The 25,046-nt window shown below is 46.7% G+C and overlaps 1 protein-coding gene across 3 annotated transcripts in view; it reads right to left on the bottom strand.

The window, feature by feature from the left end:
- Positions 1-8,855, bottom strand: part of EIF4G3 (eukaryotic translation initiation factor 4 gamma 3) — a 284,695-nt gene extending 275,840 nt beyond the window's left edge. For 2 of the 3 annotated variants that reach the window (XM_081086927.1, XM_081086925.1), the window contains exon 1: positions 8,642-8,854. In XM_081086927.1, the coding sequence (XP_080943053.1) occupies positions 8,642-8,835 (194 nt within the window). In that variant the 5' untranslated portion in view covers positions 8,836-8,854. Of the gene's footprint in view, positions 1-8,641 lie in introns of all 3 variants that reach the window. The other variant, XM_081086926.1, reaches the window with a different exon arrangement.
- Positions 8,856-25,046: the final 16,191 nt, after the last annotated feature.

The raw sequence follows: 25,046 nt of genomic DNA, 5'->3' as shown, positions 1-25,046 counted from the left end.
GATGTTCAGAATAAATAAATCTATAGAGGCAGAAAGTATATTAGTACTCTCTAGAGCAAAAAGAACTGGAGGAAATGGGAAGTCGAATAGGTTCTTTGGGTAAAGTGATGAAAATGTTCTAAAATTGATTGTGGTGATGGATGCACAATTCTGTGAATATACTCAAACACACTAAATTTGTACACACTAAATGGGTGGCTTGTGTGGTATGTGAATTTTGCCTCAATAAAGCTGTTAAAAAATGTAATGGCTTGAAGTCTAATCTTCCCTTCTTATATTGATTAAAAGCCCTCTAGAATCTGGATCCATTACCTTGAGTATTCTACCACAAGAATCCTCCACTCCAGATACAGGGATCAGGATCCTTACAACCCAGCACATACCATGCATATATAAAGGCCAAATCTTTTCTCTGCTGATGACCCATTCACTACAATCTACTCCCCTCTGCCCTTCCAAACTCTGACTAGAGTCTTAAACTCTTCATTTTAATTTTTTAATTTCAAATTGTTTCTCATATGTCATTTTCTAGGGCCTACATAAAAGGAGTGCTCTCCCTCACTCTTTCGCTCTTACATTCCTCCACTCTATCTTTAAGATTCAGTCCTTTCCATTCTCAATGTAAAAATACTAGTCTACAGATATTTAGTAATGGAAGGAAACTAGACTTTGGGTGGTGAGCACACAATATAGCAGTGATTCTCAACCCTTTTCATCTCATGGCACACATAAACTAATTACTAAAATTCTGCAGCACACCAAAAAATATATTTTTTGCCAATCTGACCAAAAAAAAAAAATAGGTATAATTTTTATTCATTCACACAAGACGGCTTTTTGTTGTGTTTGCTGGCTGCTGTCATTTTTTATTTGACAGTCTAAGGGTAAAGAGGTCAGTGCTCCTGACTAAACAGTCAGGTATTGCATGTTTTAAAAATTCTTGTGGCACACCAAGATGAAAATCATTGCAACAGAGTATACAGATGTTGTACACCTGAAATTTATATAATGTTATTAACTGCTACCCCAATAATGTTTTTAATGTTCTTATTTATTTTAAAGAGAGAGAGGGAGAGAGAGATACATAAATCTACCTCCTGAATGCCCCATACTGGGGATTGAGCCACAACCCCTGCATATGCCCTGACCAGTGACCTCTTGGTTCACGGGACAATGCTCAATCAATTGGACCACACCAGCCAGGCTACCCCAATAAACTGAATTTTTTTAAAACACTGTAGCCCTAAACGGTTTGGCTCAGTGGATAGAGCATCAGTCTGTGGACTCAAGGGTCCCAGGTTCAATTCTGGTCAAGGGCATGTACCTTGGTTGCAGGCATATACCCAGTAGGGAGTGTGCAGGAGGCAGCTGATCAATGTTTCTCTCTCATTGATGTTTCTAACTCTCCCTCTCCCTTCCTCTCTATAAAAAATCAATAAAACATATTTAAAAAACAAAACAAAAAACACTGTAGCCCTGGCCGGGTAGCTCAGTTGGTTAGAGCACTGTCTGCATACACCAAGGTTGCAGATTCGATCCCTGGTTACAGCACATACAAGAATCAACCGATGAATGCATAAATAACTGGAACAACAAATTGATGTCTCTCCCTCCCTTTCTGCCCCTTAAAAAAAATCAATTAGAAAATTGTTAAATGTCATAAAAACTAACAAATTTCAAATGTACTTAAAATACTTTAAACTATCTCAAATTTAAGCTGAGACTATATGAGAGTGAAAAACTCCTGGCTGGCAGCAAGCCAAAGAACTAGGAGTCATTTGAGAATTCAAAAGTAGCTTTGGATCCTGCAGTATTTCATGGATGCAAATCTCAGCTGCAGTTTATACACTGCTTGAAGTCATGCGCCTGGCTAACAATCAGAAAATAGTTGTTTTCATATTATATTAGTTCAAAGTATTATTCCTAAAGTAAAAATAGATGGTGTCTCATCACAGTTTATTCCAGAACCTGATTTTCCTCATTCCTCATAATGAACTAATAACTATACCATCATCACCCAGAACAAGCCAGCAACTGACCATGGCAACCTTATTGTATGGTCTCAAGCCAGCCCAATACAGACTACAAAATCTTCACTACTAAAGTCACAGAGGTGTTTAGACTGTTGGCTGAATCTAACATTAGTAAGCCAAAAACTAGTTGCCTTCCCTCAGCACCTAAAACAGTAAGCAGAACATCTATAAAAATTTGTTGAATGAAATGTTAAATTAGCATGCTTCTAATATCAGTAAGACACCAAAGAAAAGTATCACTGACCATCAAACAGACTTAGAAACAATTAATAGGTTTCTACAAATCCTTCCCATCTACTTGCAGGAACAAAACAAACCTCAAACTATAATGTTCAGAATCATAAGCCATTATAATTCAAGGGTGTCATGTGATAAACCTCTTCATTTTAGAGAAGGGAAAACTGATACCCAGAACACTTACGTGACTTGCCCGAGGTAACACAGCTATTAGAATGGGAGAGCCAAACTCAAATCCAGATTTCTTTTACTCCAAATCAGGTATACTTCTCAATACACCAAGCTAAATCTACTTTATTTCAAGGCTAGCAGGTACTCTTTCCAAGTCAAAGTCTAATATCAGAAGGGCAAAGGGGTATTATGAAATGAGTGGAAAAGAGACAAGGAAAGGACCAGTCAGATCTGATATGGATCTTCTCAGACTCAAATTCCTCAGATTATAATGCAGAAGAGACTTCAAATTTATAGCAACTATTTTGATTGCCATGTTCCCTGGTAACTCCTCTAGCTTTTCTGATTCTAATAAAAACCTGAAACGTGACTGACATTCATTTACTAAAGTCCTATGCAACAGCAACAGCAATGAAACTGGGAAAAGTCAGCCCTAAACGGTTAGGCTCAGTGGATAGAGAGTCAGCCTGCAGACTGAAGGGTCCCAGATTCGATTCCAGTCAAGGGCACATGCCTGGGTTTGCGGGCTCGATCCCCAGTAGGGGGCATGCAGGAGGCAGCCGATCAGTGATTCTCTCATCATTGATGTTTCTCTCTCTCTCTCCCTCTCCCTTCCTCTCTGAAATCAAAAAAATATAAATAAATAAATAAATAAATAAATAATACAATTTTAAAAAAAATAAAAAACATTGGGAAAAGTCAGCAGGACAGAGAAAGATAAGTAAACTTCAGGTAATTCTTATGCATCCTCCTATTTTGGCTCAGATATTAACTTCTTCTGGGAAGCCCAAACTCCAGAGCAGGCTCTTATAGCAGTTATCATTGTACTTGCCTCATGATATTCTGTCCCCTTACCTGTCTGGACCAAGTTCTTTGAGGGCAAAGATTTTATCTTAGCTTTTCAATCCTTAGACCTAGCGCTTAGTCTGGCACACAGTAGATGCTGAATAAATGAATAAAAGTTGTCACTTAGGTTGTCACTTCAGTTGGCCTGCATACTGAAGGGTCTCAGGTTAGATTCCAGTCAAGGGCACATGCCTTGGGTTGCGGACACCCTAGTTGGGGCGCATGCAGGAGGCAACCAACTGCTGTTTCCCCTCTGTCTCTCCCTCTCCCTTTCATTCTTTCTAAAAAATCAAGGGGGAAAATATTCTTGGGTGAGGATTAACAACAACAACAAAAAAAATGTTGCCACTTACTAGTATATTGAAGTCCCAATATAAATGGCTAAAATGTGGCAAACCTATTTATGAGTTAAAACAGTTTTCAAGCATTTTTTAGCAGTAGACCCTTTTGTAAAAATCTTATCAGAAACTCAAATGTGGAAAAGTAACATAGTTTAAATTCTCAACTTGATCGAAAACACCTCACTTTAAGATGAATAAGCCTAGGACAGGGAGTAGCAGCAGAAGAGGCAAGAGCCTAAGTGACTCAGGCATTTGAACAACTTTCTTCCTTCGTTATCTCTATCTTACATAGGTTTTCTCTCTTTCCTAAAAGAGAATCTGCTCGCTAGGAGCACAGATCCACCTTTGCTGATGGTGGGGCTTACGAGTAGACAGATTGCTGCTGGTCACTATATGAGCTACGGAGTTCCAGTTGCTAGTTAAAATGGTGTTTTGCTGGAGGCCTTGTTAACTTCTGAACAAGCAGAAACATGCACTAAACCAAATGTGGCAGGCTTATTACTATGCTTTTAGGCTCAGTAAAGATAATCTACTTGCCTAGCAGTATGTGGCTATGAACTAATTAAAACAAGGCACAGTATCACTGCATTCTAGATTACTCCATAGAGCTTCCTAACTGTATTACAGACCTTCCCCCAGCTATCAAATATGGGAAAGTATCCTTCCTCCATTCCCATATGCAGACTTGGTAAGGAGTCGTGTGGCACAGCAGAAAGGACATTCATGTGCTTTGGAGGCAGTCATATCGCAGTCTGAACTGCAGACCACCACTTATGACATAGACAGCAGTAGAAACGTTGCTTAACTTCAGCTTTTTCATCTGTAAAATACAGTACCTACTTCATTAGGGCTCTTGTGAGAATTAAAATCATGAAGGTATGGCTCCTAGAACAGTAGGCACTCATTAAATGGATACTATTATTAATATTACTCAGATTCAGCTTTGGTAAAGAGGAAAAAAAGAAGAAAGCAAACACTAATGGCTTCAGCCCATAAGATAAAACTGAAATATCAACACTGAAAACATTTTAAAAAATTACAATGCCAAAAAAATTTAAAAACAAAAGAATGTTTTAATGTATTTTTTTTAATATTTTATTGATCTTAGAGAGAGAGGAAGGGAGAGGGGTAGAGAGATAGAAACATAGATGAGACAGAAATATCAATAGGCTGCCTTCTGCACACCCCCTACTGGGGAATGAGCCCAAAACTCAGGCATGTGCCCTGACTGGGAATCAAATAGGTGACCTCTTGGTTCATGGGTCGATGCTCAACCACTGAGCAACAGTGGCCCCGCAGGAATATTTATTTTAATATATCCATATCTAAGACAAAATAGCTAAGGACACAGGTCATTTTCAGATCTCCACAGGCCTTTACCAAATTTAGTTCCTTCAAAGAACCCACTGCCCTGATTTTCTTAACCAAACCGGCTGCCCCAAGACAGTAATTAGACTCCCTACAAGTGTCAGCAGCCCTGAAAAAAATTACACTCTGAAGTCTTTCCATATAAATAGAGAGAACACTATGTGTTCATAACAGACTGCAAAATTGTTCTATTAAGTCAGAACTATTTGGGCACCTGAATTCAAACTCATTTATCTTTACTTATCAGAAGGGTAAGCAATTTCCATCTAAAGGGCTAGACTTTTAATAGAGTGGGGGCACAAAAAAAAACCCTAAAATGGTAAGAAAGGTCTTCTGTGCATGGACAGTTTTCTGTTGGAGAGTATCTATAAGCATTCATCAAAATATCAAAGTTGTTTGTTACTCAGAAAAGGTTAAGAATCATTCTTAAAATTCTCAACAGAGCCTCTTGGAACCTCAGACTGGGAAGTTGGGGTAATCATATCCCAAGGCAAGTATTCTCAAGTGCCAATTTCATAAACTATTCATATTGGATTACATTATGAAAACTTGGAGCATATTTCTCCCTTGCTATTAGCATTTTTCATATCACTGTTTATCTTCTTTCACCAACACCCCCCACCACTCCTGCCCATCCTTGCCTCTTTGCAGTCATAACTGAAATGGCTTTATGGGCCTCCATGCAATACTGATGCCTACCTTAAGCAGGTTCCAGTTTCTAATATTATTGCTAATATTTCCCTTCATTCCTGATTTGTCACTTGAACACTAAGTACAAATAAAGGACACCTTGTCATGTGAATCCCTTTCTAGCATTTTTACAAATTTAAAATACTAGCTGAACTTATTGAATTCAAACACAACTACACTTGAATAGTTTGAGGAACTGGAGATTTAATCAAGTCATAGATGCCCTGGCCAAGGCATCTCAGTTGGTTAGAGTGTCATCCAGATATGCCAAGGTTGCGGATATAATCCCAGTCAGGCCACATACAAGACAACCAGTGAATGCATAAATAAGTGGAACAACAAATCAATGTTTCTCTATCTAAAAATCAGTCTATACACACACACAGACACACACACACACACAAAAGCCTAAGCGACCATTAGGACCGGTCAACCAAACGACCAGTTGCTATGACACGCACTGACCACCAGGGGCAGGCGCCTAATGCAGGAGCTGCCCACTGGTGGTCAGAGCACTCCCACAACCAACCTCCAGCGCTGGCCAACCTCCCGTAGTCCCTCCCGCTGGCCAGCCAGCCCAAATCGGCCCAGATCTGCCCAGATCGCCCGCCAGGCTGAGGGACCCCACCCATGCACCAATTCATGCACAGAGCCTCTAGTAAATACATAAAATGTTTTAAGCCATACAAAGAGCAACTCCATGTTTGTACACCAGTCTTGATGTTTCAATGTATATCAATGTATCACACACTGACCATTGTATGTTCATAACACACTCCCTCGGGGTAGACAAGCAAAATTGCTCTGTTTTAATTCATTTTTAACCAAATGCCCATTACCATTGATAACATTTCACCATTGGTATGTCCTAAAGAAATCTATAACATATTTCATTTACTATACAAACTTAGATTTTAGCAATTGCATCCTTTCAGTGTGTAAAGCAAGCAGAAGATAATATGGTTGTGAAATATCAAGAAGAAAATTAATTTTGCCTTCAATGACATAAGGCAAAGTAAAAACTTATAGTCACATACAACCATTGGAAATTACATCTTAAATTTATCCTCTTTAACAATTGCTGCAGTATTAGTAACTACTTTTATGTTGCAATCAACTCAAAGCTTTTTCAAGTCCTTCCTTTGCAAAATGCAGAGAAAAAGCCTACTTGAAACATGTAAGTCACAGCCAAATAATGTCACCAAATCCACTAAGCACTGTGCACTCCTTACTTTTTATCACTTTGTACATCAAGAACACAAACTATGGACTTCCTTTCACTTGTTTACTTGCCAAAACAGCTCAAAGATGCAACTAAAAAATAATTTACTTGGTGGCACTGTATAGAAACTTACAACCCTACCCAAGCCCCCCCCAAAAAAGACAAATTATAAAGGAATTTAAACTCACAACTATTAAATACGTTTAAGAGATCCAGCACTCAACTCCACAAATTAGCCAACCCTTTTTCCTCCACAGGAAAACAACTAGGGATATTCATCAAAACCAGGTTTTCCATGAGTCACAAACATACGGTGTCACTAAGCATTGTCATCAGTGAACAATTCTTAATTGAACAGAATCATACAGAATAAAAACATTATGAAATCAGTACACACATCACACTGGAATGGAATTTATCTTTACTCTGAGACACATTGCCTGGACTGAAAACAATGTGGACTAACAATATTTAAATAAGACACTTGACAGAAACGAAAAGGATGACCTGAAATGACTCGAGAAGGTAACTTTCCCTTCTCAAAGTAATCGATACAGACAAGAATCAAACTACACTGTGAAATAATCTGTGGACCTCACAGCGGTTAGTTTCTTATTTGCTCAAACACCCTACTCACTCCACACGTCAAAACACACGATGACAAATACAAAAACACGCCACATCTAACGTCCAATGACTAGTTATTGACTTGCACAAGTTCAGCGGACCCGGGAGTGCATGATGAAATGTTAATTCTCAGGTAGGCAATACCTGTCTAAATCTCCGTGGAATTCATGAATTCGACATTTTACCCTCACCGGCTAGTTTTCTACTAAAATATCTAGCCACCAAAGCTGTCCAAAAACCCTGCAATCGCGAAAATAACGTGAAATTCGATACAATCGATAACTAGGCTTTACACCAGGAGCCCCGGCCCCCTCTAGACGTCAGGCCTAGGAAAAGTCAATTACAGCCCTTTAGAAATACTCAGCATAACACAAGTCTTCCAAGAAGTGAGACTTTTGGGGGTGAAGGGTAATGTCAGTTAACTTCCTCTTCCTTTAAAAAAGGTCAAAGACAGGGAAGCGTCCGGTGTAACATTTCCTCCTTAGATCACGTTCCACCACAAAACCACAACTCCCCCGATCGCTAAAAAAAATAAATAGCCGGAGGAAATGAGCAATTTCACCGTAGATTTTTAAATCCAACTTACCTCAGAAATGAGCTGATTCGTTTCAAACAGGAAATTTACCAATAAAGTTTAACATGTATCAATAACAACAATCGGGGAGCCAGCCCACCGTGCCCCGCTGCAGGGGGAGGCGAAGGGAAGCGAGGAGGAGGGTGTAGTCCTCACAACAATCAGAGCACAGCCTTGCCTGCAGGGCTGATCCCAGGCACCCGCAAATTCTGCCGAATAAAGGGCTGGGGGGCTGGCGGGGGGGAGTGGCGAGAAGGGGCAAGGCTCCCCCCGCTCTGAAAGGGAAGGGCTGCAGAAGCAAGGCCGAGTGGAGCCGGTTCCACCGAATCGCAGAAGATCCCGGGGTCCCCCGCAGTACTGCTGCGGGGGCACCCCAAAAGCTCCAACCAAGCCCGGCGCAGGGGGTAGAGGAGCCGTCCCTTTTCCCCGGCTGGGCTGTGGCAGCCGGCAGGAGGGTCCCCGGAACGGCCACCGCCCCCCTGCTCTGCGGCGAAGGGAGCCGAAGGGCCGGTAGAAAAGGTGAAAAGGATACTGTTGGGGCGCCTGGGTCTGGAGGGCCCTGATGTTCGGGTGAGGAGGGGCCGCTACCGCCGCCGCCGCTGCTGCTGCCGCCGCCGGGTGAGGAGGCGGTACCGCTGCCGCCGCCGCCGCCGCTCCGGTGCCGGGTCCGGTTCCTGCTGCAGCCGCTGAGCCTGATTTCAGAGCCGGTTTCTGCGGTAAACTCATGGCAAAGCGAAGCCACCAACCCCCCCAGAGCGGGACCAGGCGCGCCGGGGTGCAGGGGCCGGGGGCGGCGGAGGGGCGGGATGGGGGCAGACCCGGGGAGGCGGCGGGAGCGGGGGGCCAGGGGGAGGCTGGGAGGAGGAGAAGGAGGGGGCCGGGGCCGGTCACACACGCCCGCCGCCGCCGCCGCCGCCGCCGCCGCCGCCGCCGGCAGCAGCAGCCGCCCCGCGGGCCAGCACCACCGGCTGCCGGTCTCCGTGACAACGCGACCCCAGGGGGGGGGCCGGACCCGGCGGGGGCAGGAGGCGAAGAGACCGGACCTTTCACGGCAATATCCTCATGGGCCGGCGGCGGGGGGTCTTTATCCCCCTCCCCGGGGGAAGCGGCGCCCTTCTCGGTAGCGGGGCTCAAGCGATGCCGGCGGATTTTCTTCACTCAACGAGCAGAGCATCCAACATGGCGCTACGGCCGCCTCCAGCAGTCCGGCAGGACGGCCGCTCGGCAAACTTCGGGCCTTTTCGGAATGGCTCGGTAGGCCGAGGGTGGGAGGCCCCTTCGGCTCTTTCCGTAGACTACTAGCGGTCGGGATTCTTCGTAAACACTCGGGGGCGTCTTCGGCGCCGTTCGGGAGAGCTCTGGGGCTGACAATCTTCCTCGGGAAAGCTCGGCGAGGGGGGCTTCCGAGGCTCGCGGCCGCCGGGATGCGGGGCGGAAGGAGAGACCAGAGGCGAGGTCTGGTCTGCGAGAGTCCTCTCCTGCCGCCCAGCCTCGAAGAACAATGGTAACGGCCCTTGAGCCTACGGTCTGCAGAGTCCTGCCCGCAGGGGCGGGGGCAGTGAGTCTAGAAACCGGCTACGGTGGGAGGAACCGCCTGACCGGTGTGAAACCGCTGGATAGGAACCCACAGCGTGCGCCTATTAGCATGGCAAATAGCCCTCGCCAACCCTTAACTACGCAGTTCCCGTCCATTGTGTCGACATTTCGCCCTCATATACACTCATGGGTGAGTGGCGTGAGGAGCCCCAGTTCCCCAACACCCTGAGGCTGGGAAAGGAAAAGTGACTGGCCCGAGGTCACTCAGACAGGAATGGACGGGAAACTCTGGATCTCAATTCCTCTTTCATCTGGATGAACCTTGCTTCCTCACAAATTACCTGGGACCTGATCCAACCTGCCTTATCTAATCAGAAGCCCTGACTACCGGTTCCGTGGAAGGATTCTTGCAAAGCCTGCACCAAGACTAGAGCATCCTGTGATCAGCAGCCAGTGGTCAGCTCCCCAGTGTCCTATGCCTGGGTAACACTTTTTTTTAAAATATATTTTATTGATTTTTTTACAGAGAGGAAGGAAGAGGGATAGAGAGTTAGAAACATCCATGAGAGAAAAACAATCAGCTGCCTCCTGCACACCCCCTACTGGGGATGCGCCCGCAACCGAGGTACATGACCTTGTCTGGAATCGAACCTGGGGCCCTTGAGTCCGCAGGCTGTTGCTCTATCCACTGAGCCAAACCAGTAGGGGCTGGGTAACCCTTTTTGATAAGCTCCTTTTCTCCCCAGCTGAACCAACCAAGAGCACCCCACCCCCTTCCCCCACTCTCCCCCAGCAGGCGTCTTGTCCTAGGCACAGCACCACAGAGTGGAAAGGAACCCCAGGAATCACGAAGCAGTCAGTCAGGTGATAATGGTCACCAGGCACTGAGCACTTCATATGTATTATCTCACACAGTCGTCTGAAATAGGTAATACCTATTTTGCACATGAAGACGCTCTGAGGCTCCAAGAGGCTCAATAACATCACACAAGAGCTCAGATGGACAAGAGACTTTCCCAGGATCACATGGAGAGTGTAGGTGACTGACAAAATTAGAGTCCAGTTCTGACTCTTGCTATACTGCTTAACACTGCCTTCCTTTTTAATTTTTTAAATATGTTTTTATTGATTTCAGATAGGAAAGGAGGGGGAAGAGAGAGAAACATCCATTGCATGCCTCCTGCATGCCCCCAACTGGGGATCGACCCCTGCAACCCTGGCATGTGCCCTGACCAGGAATCAAATCTCCTGGTTTACGAGTCCATGCTCAACCACTGATCCACACCAGCCCGGCCTTTTCTATTGTTTTAAAATTCAAATAAAGCTCGACACATAATGGGTGCTTAACTAATCTCTCCCAATTGAGCCCCAAATTTCTCCCTCTGGGAGAAAGGAGCACCTGGAAGAGGATGGTACCACTCCACCCCACCACCACCACATCTTTCTGGAGAGGGTTCCGAAAGGAAGCCTCATCCCCCTTCTCCAGCCTGGAAGACAGGAATTACTTCATTCTCTGGAATCCTAAACCATTTGGATCTGTACCTGATTACCTACGATTTGCTGCTCTTCTCTCACTGCCTTCAGGGAAAATTCCCAACTGGTCCTTCAGTTCCCAGGATGTTCCCAGGTCTCAGGCTGTCCCAATCAAAACCTTCATGTTCTTCTGACATCGTCCTCTGAAATAAGTAGGACCAGGAAAGAATTTGGGTTCTCATTTATACTAGGATGATAACAGACTGACAATTGCTTAGTTTTTATTCCTTTCTGAACTAGTTACATGTTCTTTTTTTAAATATATTTTATTAATTTTTTACAAAGAGGAAGGGAAAGGGATAGAGAGTTAGAAACATCGATGAGAGAGAAACACCGATCAGCTGCCTCCTGCACACCTCCTACTGGGGATGTGCCCGCAACCAAGGTACATGCCCTTGACTGGAATCGAACCTGGGACCCTTGAGTCCGCAGGCCGACGCTCTATCCACTGAGCCAAACCAGTTAGGGCTACATGTTCTAACTTAATCATAGGTACAAGCATCTGGTGATTACTGTGCCCTGTCTTTGCTGAGCACTTTATAAGCATTATCTCTCTTAAAATGGATAAACCTTGGACAAAATAATGTAAAAGTCTTTGCTAAGATTCTGGTCCCAAGCAATCAATTCAGAGAGGCTTAATAGAGAGCAAAAGTCAAAAAGATATCGCTCTGGCCTTGAATGGCCCTGCTCAGCACCTCCCCTCTCACACAGGGCAGTTACATCTACTACACACCTACTATTTGCCAGGTTACAACTCTGCTAAACATTTTTTTTTTTAAATATATTTTATTGATCTTTTACAGAGAGGAAGGGAGAGATAGAAACATCGATGAGAGAGGAACACCGACCAGCCGCCCCCTGCACACCCCCCACTGGGGATGTGCCCGCAACCCAGGCACATGCCCTCGACCGGAATCAAACCCGGGACCCTCCAGTCCACAGGCCGACGCTCCATCCACTGAGCCAAACCGGTTTCGGCATCTGCTAAACATTTTGCTTTGATTAATTTGTTCCCCTCAACAACTCTTTAAGGTATTATTATATCCCATTTACAAATAAATAAACAGGTTCACTGATATGAAGAAGTGATTTATCTAACTTACGTGCAAATCCTGATACACCCAAGGCATGTGATTTGCCACATCACCTTCAACATAGCAACCAGAGGCACAGGTGACAAGCAAAGCTGAGCCCTAGCCGGTTTGGCTCAGTGGATAGAGTGTCAGCCTGCAGACTGAAGGGTCCCAGGTTCGATTCCGGTCAAGGGTCCCTACCTTGGTTACAGGTTCCCTGGCCCTGGTCAGGGTGCATAAGGAGGCAACCAATTGATGTGTCTTTCTCACATCGATGTTTCTCTCCGTCTTTCCCTCTCTCTTCCACTCTCTCTAAAATAAATAAATAAATAATGGAAAAATATCCTCTGGTGAGGATTAACAAAAAAAAACAAGCACAGCCGATATTGTGAGTTTGCCCGCTGAGAGCCTCCACAGCAGCCCCCTTTCACGCTCCCCATCCTCTAGCCATCAGGACCCAGGCTAAATTCAAGATCTGAACTCTACTTCCATCCTAGCACGCTCCACCTCAAATCCAGAGCTGCAGCCACCTTGGTCCTTGTTCTGGGGCCTGTATACCGACTGCTCCTACTTAAAAGCCCAAACTATCCTCTCTCCACTCAGCCCATTGGCTAATTCCTGTCCCTGCTTCAGAGTCTGGCTCAGGCCTCACCTCCTCCAGGCAGCCCTTCCTCACTCCCTTGGCAATGGAAGCTTAACTCTCAGTACACTGGCAGTGGTGAACAATAAGAGCACAACTGTTGGAATCAAATTACTGAGTTTGATTCTCGGCCCTGCCATTTTTTACTTGTATGACCTTAGAGAAATCAACTCTTCAAGACTCAGTTTCCTCATCCGCAAAATGGAGAGTCTACCTCCTATCATGATAAATAAGACAACAGATACATGCCAGCTGACGTGGCTCAGTAGCTGAGTGTCGACCTATGAACCAGGAGGTTACGGTTCTATTCCCATTCAGGGCACGTGCCCAGGTTGCAGGCTTGATCCCCAGTGTGGGGCGTGCAGGAAGCAGCTGATCAATGGTTCTCATCATTGATGTTTCTCTCTCTCTTTCTCCCTTCCTCTCTGAAATCAATATAAATATATTATTTTTTTAAAAAAAAGGCCCTAACCGGTTTGGCTCAGTGGATAGAGCTGATGCCTTCACTGAAGGGTCCCAGGTTCAATTCCGGTCAAGAGCATGTACCTCAGTTGGGCACATCCCCAGTAGGGGGTGTGCAGGAGGCAGCTGATCGATGTTTCTCTCTCATCATGTTTCTAACTCTCTATCCCTCTCCCTTCCTCTCTGTAAAAAAATCAATAAGATATAGTAAAAAAAAAAAAAAAAAAAAAGGACAACAAATACAAAGCACTTAGCCCAATCCTAGGCTCATAGTAATTGCTGGATACAATTGTAGCTATTATTATTCATTTACATGGAAACATTGTCATTTTATTTTATTCAGGCTTTTTGTTTTGTTTTTAATTATTAAAGTATTACGTATGTCTCCTTTTTCCCCCATTGAGCTCTCCCTGGCCACTCCCACCCCCCAGCACATGCCCTCACCCCCCTGCTGTCTGTGTCCATTGGTTATGCTTATGTGCATGCATACAAGTCCTTTGATTGATCTCTGACCCCTCTCATCCGCTCTGAGGTTTGACGGTCTGTTCGATGTCTCTGGATCTATTTTTGTTCGTCAGTTTATTTGTCATTTTAAATATCCCTGATATCTAGCTCACAATAAATAGAATATGAAGCTTGCTGAAGAGCAGAGGATTTCATGTTACCTTGGAGAAGTCCCAGGTACCAGAGAGTCCAGTCCCCACCTCACTGTTTAGGGAGTGAGAAGGGCGAGAGTGCTCTGGAGCAGGCAGTGCAGCCCTCAAAGGAGTGCAGTACTTGTTTTTTTCTTTTTTTAAAATCCTCACCCAAGGATTGATTGATTGATTGATTGATTTATTTATTTATTTATTATTTTTAAATATATATTTTATTGATTTTTTACAGAGAGGAAGGGAAAGGGATAGAGAGCTAGAAACATCAATGAGAGAGAAGCATCGATCAGCTGCCTCCTGCACACTCCCTACTGGGGATGTGCCTGCAACCAAGGTACATGCCCTTGACCGGAATCGAACCCGGGACCCTTCAGTCCCCAGGCCGACGCTCTATCCAGTGAGCCAAACTGGCTAGGGCCAAGGATATATTTATTGATTTAAGGGAGAGAGAGAGGAAGGGGGAGAGAGAGAAAGAGATACATCAATCGGTTGCCTCCCGTACTCACCCTGACCCGGAATCGAACCCGAAACCTTTTGGTGTATGGGTTCATCAACTAAGCCACCCAGCCAGAGCAGGTGTGTTGTATCTTTGACCAGCTAGTCACTGTTCCCAGGGCCCACCACCCTGCCACCGCCCCCCCCCCCCCACACACACACACACAAATAAAGATACCTCTCTATCATTTAGGTGAAGGTTCAGCTTATACCTCTCCTTGTGACTGTATGAAGGTGCTTTGCTTATATGTGATTATGTGGGGTCATGACTCTGTTTCTCTGTGTAAAATAGAGATTGGGCTCAGGGGATCCCAGAATTTCTTAAATTAAACTTTCGAAATGTTTTTGCAACCTGGAGTTCTCTGCCCCTTCATTTTTCCTCCTCAGGGGGCACTGGCCTTCTAGCATAAAGATAAGCTGTGTTGTGCCAACAGAAGCCATCTTTAGTGGGCACAGAGGGCGTGTATGAGATGCTCCACTAGGAGACATGTAAATATCCCCAAGGCCTGATGAGGTAGAGTTGGGCATGGACTTTGGTGGCCCAAGCTAGACTCCAGACAGGGAAGACATAGAGATGGGAGGCCAAGAGGGTTTAAAAACAAAAAGAGGAAGAAAGACTGATGAAGAAGAGACCAGAGGGCACCCATCTAAAGTAGATATAGTCCTAGCTGGTTTGGCTCAGTGGATAGAGCGTCAGCCTACGGACTGAAGGGTCCTGGGTTCTATTCCGGTCAAGGGCACATGCCCGGATTGCAGGCTTGATCCCCAGTAGGGGGTGTGCAGGAGGCAGCCAATCAATGATTCTCTCTCATCATTGATGTTTCTATCTCTTTCTCCCTCGCCCTTCCTCTCTGAAATCAATAAAAAATATATTTTAAAAAATAATAATAAAAAAATAAACATATAATTTTTTAAAAGATTAAATAAAGTAGATGTAGACAGAAGAGAAAGAGAGAAGCCCCGATGGGAAAAGTAAAGAAATATCCTACCCCATCCCTATACTGCAAGATGTTCCTAACGGGCCTGGCTCTTCAGGATAGAGCTGTGCCAGCAGGCCGACCCTTCCCAATCCCACCAAGCCCAGCGGCTTGTGGGGGTGGGGGTGGGGGTTCCTTTCAAAGGTTGTAAACTTTAAGACAGAGCTGGAGTATAACCTTAAGACTAGCCGATCAGCCTTAAAGCAAGTCTCCTAACTGTCTGGGCCATTTGCAGAATGGAGACAGGAGGTCCGCCTCCAAAGGCTTAAAGCGAAGCCACGGGAGCTGATTGTCGAGCATCTCCCGGGCCCAGGGGACAGGAAGCCCCCCCCCCCCCCCCGCAGAGAGGAATCACACCCCTATTCCCTCCGAGGCAGAGCTGCCCCTTCTCTAATTTGCTGCCTCTGTCACTTCTGGGCCGCATTGTCCTACCCCTTTGCCCACAGGGTGGGTAATGGCTCCCCCTTTCTCCGCTATTCCTGGAGGTGACCGCAGCCCTCACCAGCCACTGTGGCTGCCGATCACCAAGATGCTATAACAGAGTCCAGTCAGGACTGAAGATGGCTTAGGGATGACCTTGCCCGGGGTTAGGGATAGAACCCAGAAATGGGAAAGGATTCTCTCAAGGTCGTCAGCAAGTGGGCAGCAGAACCAGGACTGAAATTCATGGCCTCCCGTCACTGCTCCACCTGATAGCATTCTCCCGTTAGGAAGTAGGATGCCACCCCGCTGATCTTTTCCACCTTCAGGCATTGGCCCTTCCGCCCCTGCATGGCTCCCACTGGAGTCACAGCCAGGCTTCATAAATCATTTCACAAGCATTTATTGAGTGACAACCATGTGCTGTGTGGGCCCCTAGAGAGGAAGCTGAGACCACATCTGATGGGGAAGAGAGGTAGATAACAGGACGTACAAGGTAAGGACTCCCTGTAAATCTTTTGTTGTTGTTAATCATCACTGAAGATATTTTTCCCATTGATTTTTAGAGAGAGTGGAAGGGAGGGGGAGAGACAGAGAGAGAGACACATCCATTGGTTGCCTCCCGCACGCGCCCTGATGGGGCCCGGGGATCCGAGCCTGCCACCAGCCTCTGTGCCCTTGACTGGAATCAAACCCGAGATTCTTCCACTGAGCCAAACTCGCCAGGGTTCCCCATAATTATTTACATTAAAAAGTTAAGATCATGTCACATCTGGGCTCAGCCCTCTACTGTCTTCCCTTCTCAGTTGGAATAAAACGTGTTTTTTGTTATATTAATGGGTGACTTGGAGAATCCGTAGGTCCTGGCGGGGAGGGGTGTGTGTATGTGTGGGTGGGTATTGGCCAGGGGACCCAACCAGATGATTGATTACAGGGAACGTTCAGTCCCACCCCTTAACCTATGGGAAGGGAAGCGGGGCTGGAGATCAAGTGAGTTCAGTCTCTAATGGCCAATGATTTGTGTGTTTTTTTAATTGTTTTATTGCTTATGTATTACAAAGAGTATTAGATATGTCTCCTTTTTTTTCTCCCCTTGACCTTCCCCTAGCCTCCCATACCCCCCAGTGTCTTGTGTCCATTAGCTATGCTTATATGCATGCATACAAGTCCTTCGGTTGATCTCTTACCCACCCCCCCAACCCTCCCGGGCCTTCCCGTAATGGCCAATGATTTAACCAATCGTGACAATGTAATGAAGCCTCCATAAAACCCCAAGAGGACAGGATTCTGAGAGCTTCCTGGTTGGTGAGCATGTCACCGAGGTCCTGGGAGAGGGCGCGGAAGCTCTGCACCCTTCCCCCTGCACCTTTTCCTATGAGTCTCTTCCATCTGGCTGTTCCTGAGTCATATCCTTTTACAATAAACCTGTGACCTGGTTAGTAACATGTTTTTCTCAGTTCTGTGAGCCACTCTAGCGAATTCACCGAACCCAAGGAGCGGGCGTGGGAATCCTGATCTGTAGCCAGTTGGTCAGACGCACAGGTGACAGCCTGGACTTAGGACTGAAGAGGGAGAGCAGTCGGGCAGGACTGAGCCCTTAACCTGTGAGATCTGATGCTATCTTCAGGTGGGTAGTGTCCGAACTGAGTTAAATTGCAGGATATGAAGCAGGTGTCTGAGAATTGTGTGGTGACGTTGGGAATGGCACACACATCGGAATGCTCAATGAATGTTTGTTGACGGACAGAACACAAAATGATGAAGACCATGGGTGCACAGGTCATGGGGGTGGAGGGGGAGACTGGAGAGGATGGAGCACAGTTACCGCGTTCTGAGTCCTCAGCACTCCAATCTCTGACCCCTCGTGGGCAGAATGAGCCTGTCCTTCAAGTTGAACACCACTTGCAAATGCCTGTTTGGGAAGTAGGGTTAGTTCTGTCTGGGCGTGTCCATCATCAAGACACGGCTTTGCTCTCAGCTGGTCAGTTCTGAACAAAAAGGAACAGCATTTTCCTAGAAAGGGGAAGGGAGACCCCAGGAATCATCCCAGGAAGCCCTAGGGACTCACAGACCTGGATCCTGATCCCAACTCTGCCATTTTTTTTAAATTGTAGTAACAAACACAACATAAATTTGACCACTCTAACCATTTGTTGTTGTTAATCCTCACCAAGGATATTTTTCCCACTGATTTTTGGAAGTGAGGGAGGGAAGAAAGAGAGAGAGAGAAACATGGATGTGAGAGAGACACATAATTGGTTGCCTTCCGCACAAACTTGCAACCCAGGTACGTGCCCTTGACCAGGAATCAAACCCAAGACCCTTCATGCGCAGGCCGATGCTCTAACCACTTAGCAACACCAGCCAGGGCCACTCTAACCATTTTTAAGCGTATAATTAAGTGGCATTCACACTGTTGTGCAGTCTTCACCACTGTCCATCCCCAGAACTTTTTCAGCATCCGAAACTGAAACCGTACCCATTAAACAGCAACTCCTATTCTCCCCGCCTCCAGCCCCCGACAACCACCATTGTACTCTCCGTCTCTCTGAACTTAATTACTCTATGTACCTCACGTAAATGAAATACAATACTTGTCCTTTTATGTCTGGCTTATTTCGCTTATATAGTGGTTTTTTTATTTGTTGTTTTTTTAAAATATATTTTTATTGATTTCAGAGAGGAAAGGAGAGGGAGAGAGAGATAGAAACATCAACGATAAGAGAGAATCATTAATTGGCTGCCTCCTGCACACTCCCTACTGGGGATCGAGCCTGAAACTCGGGCATGTGCCCTTGACCACAATCAAACCCGGGACCTTTCAGTCTGCAGGCCAACACTCTATGAACTGAACCAAACCAGCTAGGGCTAGCATAATGTTTTTAAGGTTAGTTCACCTTGGCATGTATCAGAACTTAATTCCTTTTTAAGACTGAATAACAATCCATCGGATGGATATGCCACATCTTGTTTATCCATTCCCATAGCAATGGACACCTGAATTCTTTCCATCTTTTGGCTGCTGTGAACATGGGCGTACAAGTATCTGTTTGAGTTCCTAGAAGTGGGATTGCTGGGTCATATGGTAATGCTCTAACTTTTTTAGGGACGGCCATACTGTTTTTCACAATGGCTGCACCATTTCACACCCTCCCCCACTCCCCAGCAATGCACAAAGGTTCCTATTTCTCCACATCCTCACCAACACTTGTTTTTCCCTCTCTTCCTCCCTTCTTCCCTCCCTCCCTTCCCCGCTTCCTTCCTTCCTTCCTTCCATCCACCCATCCATCCATCCATCCATCTTTCTATAGTAGCCATCCTAATGTGTTTGAAGTGGAACAGCATTGTGTGGTTTTGATTTGCATTTCCCTAATGATTAGCATCTTTTCAGGAGCTTATTGACCATTTGATACCCCCTTTAGAGAAATATCTGTTCAAGTCCATTGCACTTGGGTTTTTTACTTTTTTTTTTAAAATATATTTTATTGATTTCTTACAGAGAGGAAGGGAGAGAGATAGAGAGTTAGAAACATCACTGAGAGAGAAACATCGATCAGCTGCCTCCTGCACACCCCCTGGGGATGTGCCCGCAACCCAGGTACATGCCCTTGACCGGAATCGAACCTGGGACCCTTCAGTCTGCAGGCCGACGCTCTATCCACTGAGCCAAACCGGTTTCGGCTGGGTTTTTTACTTTTGTGGAGTTGTAGAAGTTTCCAACTCTGCCACTTCTAACTACCTACCTTGAGCAAGTTACATATGTACCTTGAGCCTCAGTTTCCTCAACTCTAAGAAACAATTTTTTAAAAACCTATTCAATCCTACTTCCTAGAGCTGTTGTGAGGATTCAATACACTAGCAGACAGACACCACCCGTTAGCGTGTCTGGCTGATAAAAACAACAATAGCTAGCATTTACTGAGCACTCACTGTGTGCCAGGCATTGGGCAGAGCCCTTTGCATGTGATAACTCATCTAATCCGCAGAACACCCTTCTGGAGCTCTGAGGGCTAACACTGTCTGCACATAAGAGGTGAATCATAACAGGACTTCCTTCCTCCCTTGTCTGACTAATCACCCAACTTGTTCAGGAGGTGGCTGCTGGGCCTGGGGGCCAGGCAGCCTTTGGCCTTGCCTGTCGGAGGCCTTATTAGCACAGCCCTCTGCACACCAAATCTACTGAGCAGCCTGTTGCTGAGATCCGCCTGTGCCGCCACTGGGCCTGCCCCAGGGAAAGTGCTCTCATACCAGCACTCTCTAAACCAGCGGTTCTCAACCTTCCTAATGCCGCGACCCTTTCATACAGTTCCTCATGTTGTGGTGACCCCCAATTTCATTGTTACAAATTGAACATAATTAAAGCATAGTGATTAATCACAAAAACAATAGGTAATTATATATGTGTTTTCCGATGGTCTTAGGCGACCCCTGTGAAAGGGTCGTTCGACCCCCAAAGGGGTTGCGACCCACAGGTTGAGAACCGCTGCTCTAAACCAAGGGACTTCCCACAATGACCCGCGTATCCCATCTTGGGTCTGGAAACCACATCCTTCTACCTTGGGTGGCCCAGCCTTCCCTTGGCCCTTTCAAGCCTGATGCCATTGACTCATCCTGCCAAGTTTGCTGCCTTGGGAAAATGCTGGATCTGATTTCCCCCCTCTCCGATGACTGGGAGAGGAAGCTGGATTTCCAGATGCCCACAGCTGGTGCCAGGCCCCGATGATCTCCGAGGGAGCCAGCCCGCCAGCCTGGCCTGGCCTGACCCGCCGGCGCTCCGGACACCTGGAAGGAGGCGGAGGCGCGCTGCTATGCTCGGCCTTTCCCAATGACATTCGGATGAAAATAGCAGCAATTTAGAACTAATTCTGCAGATGAACATTTCCAGTTTCCCAGATTTGGCCATATGCGCCCCCCCCCCCCACCACCACCCTTTTCTCCACTTGAATTGAAAACTTGAAGATGCTTGGTTTTCATCCTTATTCAGGGTAAGTAGGGACTGGATGGAGACCAGGTTCCTCAGCCAGGTACCTAGGGCTCTCACCAGTCTCTGCACCCTCAGTTCCCTCCACTTTCCCACTGACACGCACCCCAAAAGGCCACGCATGTTCCTGTCTCCACATCTTCCCGTACGCCCTTCCCAGCACGTGGAGTGTGTGCTGCTCCCAGACGGCCTCGGTGGCTCCTATTTATCCTTCAAAACCCAGCTCAACTATCATTTTAGGAGACCATCTTTCCTTGATTCCCCGTCTCATCCCTCAGATTTATTTTTTTAAATGTATTTTGATTGATTTCACAGAGGAAGGGAGAGGGAGAGAAATAGAAACATCAATGATGAGAGAGAATCACTGATCGGCTGCCGCCTGCACACCCCACACTGGGGATGGAGCCCGCAACCCAGGCATGTGTGCCCTGACCAGGAGTCAAACCATGACCTCCTGGTTCATAGGTCCACACTAACCATTGAGCAACACCAGTAGGATAGGTCCCCCAGATTTAATCGCTGCCTGCCTTCTGTTTCTTTCGTGCCAGGACATCATTTTCTTGTAATACTATCACACTGCATTCATAAGGGGCTTACATAGCCTTGTACCTGGCACACAGTAAATATTCAATAAACATTCTCTTACTTACCTCCTCGATGGAGCTGGAAATGACTCAGAGCAAAGTATTACAACTTGCTCTCTGAACATAAAGAAACTAGATACCACTTCCATTTCATGCCGTAGCGTGGCTGGCCTTCAGCTTTGGCCAAAAGCACTCAGTTATATTCTTGGCCTTCTCAAGACAAAATGGCAAGAAGGCCCCCCTTACATAAATGTAAAAACACTCACATCAGTTATCAACCCAGGCCCGTAGCTCCCTCCCTTCAAGTCCACATTTGTACTTACGTGTGCCGTGGCTGTTTGAGTTACTCAGGGTAACCCTACTCTGGTCGATTTGGGGGAGGAGCCTCTACTGGGGGGGGGCGGAGTGGAGTTCTCCACCACCCAGGAGTTTCCCTGCTCCCAGGAGAAACGTGTGAGAGAAGGGCCCAGGGCAGCGCAGCTCAGCTCCCACCTCCTGGACCTTGACTTCCCTCTTCTGGACGAAGGGGATGAGAGCAGTTACATGTTCCAGCAGAGCTGCGAGGTGGGCAGACCTGGCACAGTCCTGGACACACAGGGGGTCACCGGTAAGTGGGAGCTTCTTCCCTCTCTCGTCAGCTCTTCCTTATCTCTCACACAGCTGGCCCTCTTTGTGTCCACATGGCTGGACTGTGGAACCCCACACGTGTAGGACTAACTCATGGACCAGGAAAACACTGTGGTTAAGAGCTCAGGCTCTGGCACCAGGCTCCTTGGGTTCAAATCTCAGGTCATCAGCTGTGTGGTCATTTAACCTCTCTGTTCTCAAAGTGAAGGTACTATTTCCATAGATTCCCTCTGGCCATCCTCAGAGCCATTCACACTTGGGCCTGTCACAATGATTTGGGGTTTGTGGAGACTTGAATTCCCGACCTGCCATTCCTGGCTGCCCTTCACCCCAACTCCTGGCCTGGAAGTGAGCGGAACCGGCTGCTGAAGCGGTCCAGGGGCACGAGGTAGTGGGTAAAGCCCAGGCTCTGGAGTCAGGCCCAACCTGGGTTTGAATCTCAGCTTTGTCACTTCCTGGCTTGCCCACTTTCCCCCTCTAATCCCAGTGTCCTGCTAAGAACCACAGTGTGTATTTTAGAGGGTGGATTCAAGGATTACAGGAGACAATATATGCACAGCACCCCGGACGGAGCCAGGCCCAGAGGAGCTGCTCGGGGAATAGTGAGTCCCTTGCCTCCCTCTCGCTGGCATTCTGCCCCCTCCCAGCACTGGCACTGCCTACCAAGTTCAAAAGCTGCTGCTGCAGCTGTCATGTCTGAAAATACACTCCCTGGCTGCTGTCGTCTTGTCATCCACGTCTTCCCCAAAGCCTTAAGTATTCCTAAATCCAGGTTTAAAAAGACAAAAAAGCCAAGCTGACCTATCCACACTGCTAGTTGGCAAGTGTCCCAGAGGATCGTACTCTGCCAGTCACTGAGCTTGACATTCAGTTCCCTCCGTCAAATTCACTCACATCCGACAAGATCAATGAGGAAAACAGGCAGCGATGATCAAAAGGGCCAACAAAGGCTCTTGGGGTAACTCTCCCAGCAGGATTTCGCGCCACACCGAAGTGCATGCAGGGGGTGTTCCATAAAAGCGCCTGCACTCACAGGCATCCCTCATGGCCAGAGACACCAAAAAAGCGTTCCCATGACAACGCTGCTGCAAATGTTATATATAAATGTGTGTGTGTACACAGCCACACAGAGACGCACAGAAATAAACTCTTGGCACATTTTTTTTTTTCCTGTTCCAAACATGAAATAACCTGCGAGGATTGATTGCTGGAAGACAGGACAAAGAAAGTTTTGTACAAACCCGCTTGCAGTGGTCTGGCTCTCGGTGATGTACACCTGTTTCGTTTCCTGCACCTGGAGTACTATAGTGGATAGTCCATAAATAATCCTTGGACGAATGAATAAGCGATAGATAAATGGAAGAAAAATAGGAAGGGGGAGGTAAGGGGGAGGAAGATAGAAGCAGCCTGGAGTGTCAGCACTGGAATGGCTCCTCCTGATGATTCAATGTAATCTGACCCCCTAGTTTTCTGTTGGAGAACCTGGGGCTCAGAAAAGGGAAGGAATCTTGCCAAAAGTTGCAAAAAGAACTACTAGCAGAGCCCCAGGCCTGGAGATCCATTAAGTCAGCACTGAACGAATGTGAGTCAAATTTCTGAATAACAAACACTCGTTAAGCAATTATGTTGTGCCAGCAACTGTAAGTACTTACGGACATTCTCTTAATTAGCAGCCATGCAAGCGGTGTGTTAGGATTTTCAATGAACAGAGATGGACACTGGGGCTGGGGATTGAACCTGGGTCTCGAACACCAAGTTCTGAGCCCCTGCGATACACAGCCTCTCTCTGAAATGAGGGCCCAGGGCCTGGGCCAGATGGAGGAGCAAAAGGGGAAACAGTGGCAGGAACTGTTAGCTCCATCTTGCAGAGATTGGGGGCTCAAACAGGTGAAGAAACTCGAGTACATCATGTGGGGCAGGGACTAAAACTCCCATTTCAGGCTGCCAGCCCAGGATTTCTTCAAGTTTACACACTGCCTTCTAACAAAACACCGAAGGAACTGAAGGCTGGCTCCTCCTGTCAGCCCCCTAACGGCCTTGAGTCCCAGAATTCAGTCCCAGGGAAGTGGACTCAGGGCTGATTCCAAGCGTCTCCTTAGGGTTTTGCGCCCTCGGGTGGACATATCTTAAAACTAGAAAGAACCGACTTGCTGGAACTCCTAGCAAACTCCCTCCCCAGTGTGGGTTTTTGCCCTCCGTGCTCTGGAAGGAAATGGAAATGGTACATGGGGCCCCGTGCAGGCTCCCTTCTGCCCCCGGATGTGTCATGCTCCCCTTTTTTTCTGCGTCCTGACTGATCTTCCCGCTTCCACGCCAGCCCTCCTGCAATCCATTCTCTGCGCAGGCAGCAGAACCTCTTTTTAAGAGCCCAAAGCTAATCAATGTCACTTCCCAGCGTATACTCACCAATGGCTTCCCATTGATTTGAGGATAAAGCCCAGTCACTCCTCTTTAAGGCCCAAAGGACTCTGCCAGTGGCCACTGCCTGCCTCTCTCTCTCTTTCTGTCTCTCCGCCCTCCTTCTCCCTCATCTCCAGCCTCACTGACCCGCCAGTTGCTTGTTTCTCTGTTCAAGCGTCTCCCTAACGCAGCTGCCCTACTGTGTGCTGTTTCCTTTGCCTGGTGCGCTCTTCCCTGCCCTTCGCTTAGCAAGTTCCTGCTTAGTCTTCAAGCCTCAGCTCAAGGGGACTTCCTCATGACACGTCTGCAATCCCCTGCACCTCTGGGTGTAGAGTGCTCTTTACAACTGCAATTTCTGGACCTTCAATGCTATATTCCTGGCACCTAGCACAATTCCTAACACATAGTAGGTTCTCAACATTTCTTTTTCTTTTATTTTTTATATATTTCATTGATTTTTTACAGGGAGAGGCATAGAGAGCTAGAAACATCGATGAGAGAGAAACATCGATCAGCTGCCTCATGCACGCCCCCTACTGGGGATGTGCCCGCAACC

Source organism: Myotis nattereri, assembly GCF_964212035.1.
Source record: "Myotis nattereri genome assembly, chromosome: 3".
Taxonomy (NCBI): domain Eukaryota; kingdom Metazoa; phylum Chordata; class Mammalia; order Chiroptera; family Vespertilionidae; genus Myotis; species Myotis nattereri.
Note: the sequence above shows the minus strand (reverse complement) of the source record. Positions and strands in the feature narration are given on the sequence as shown.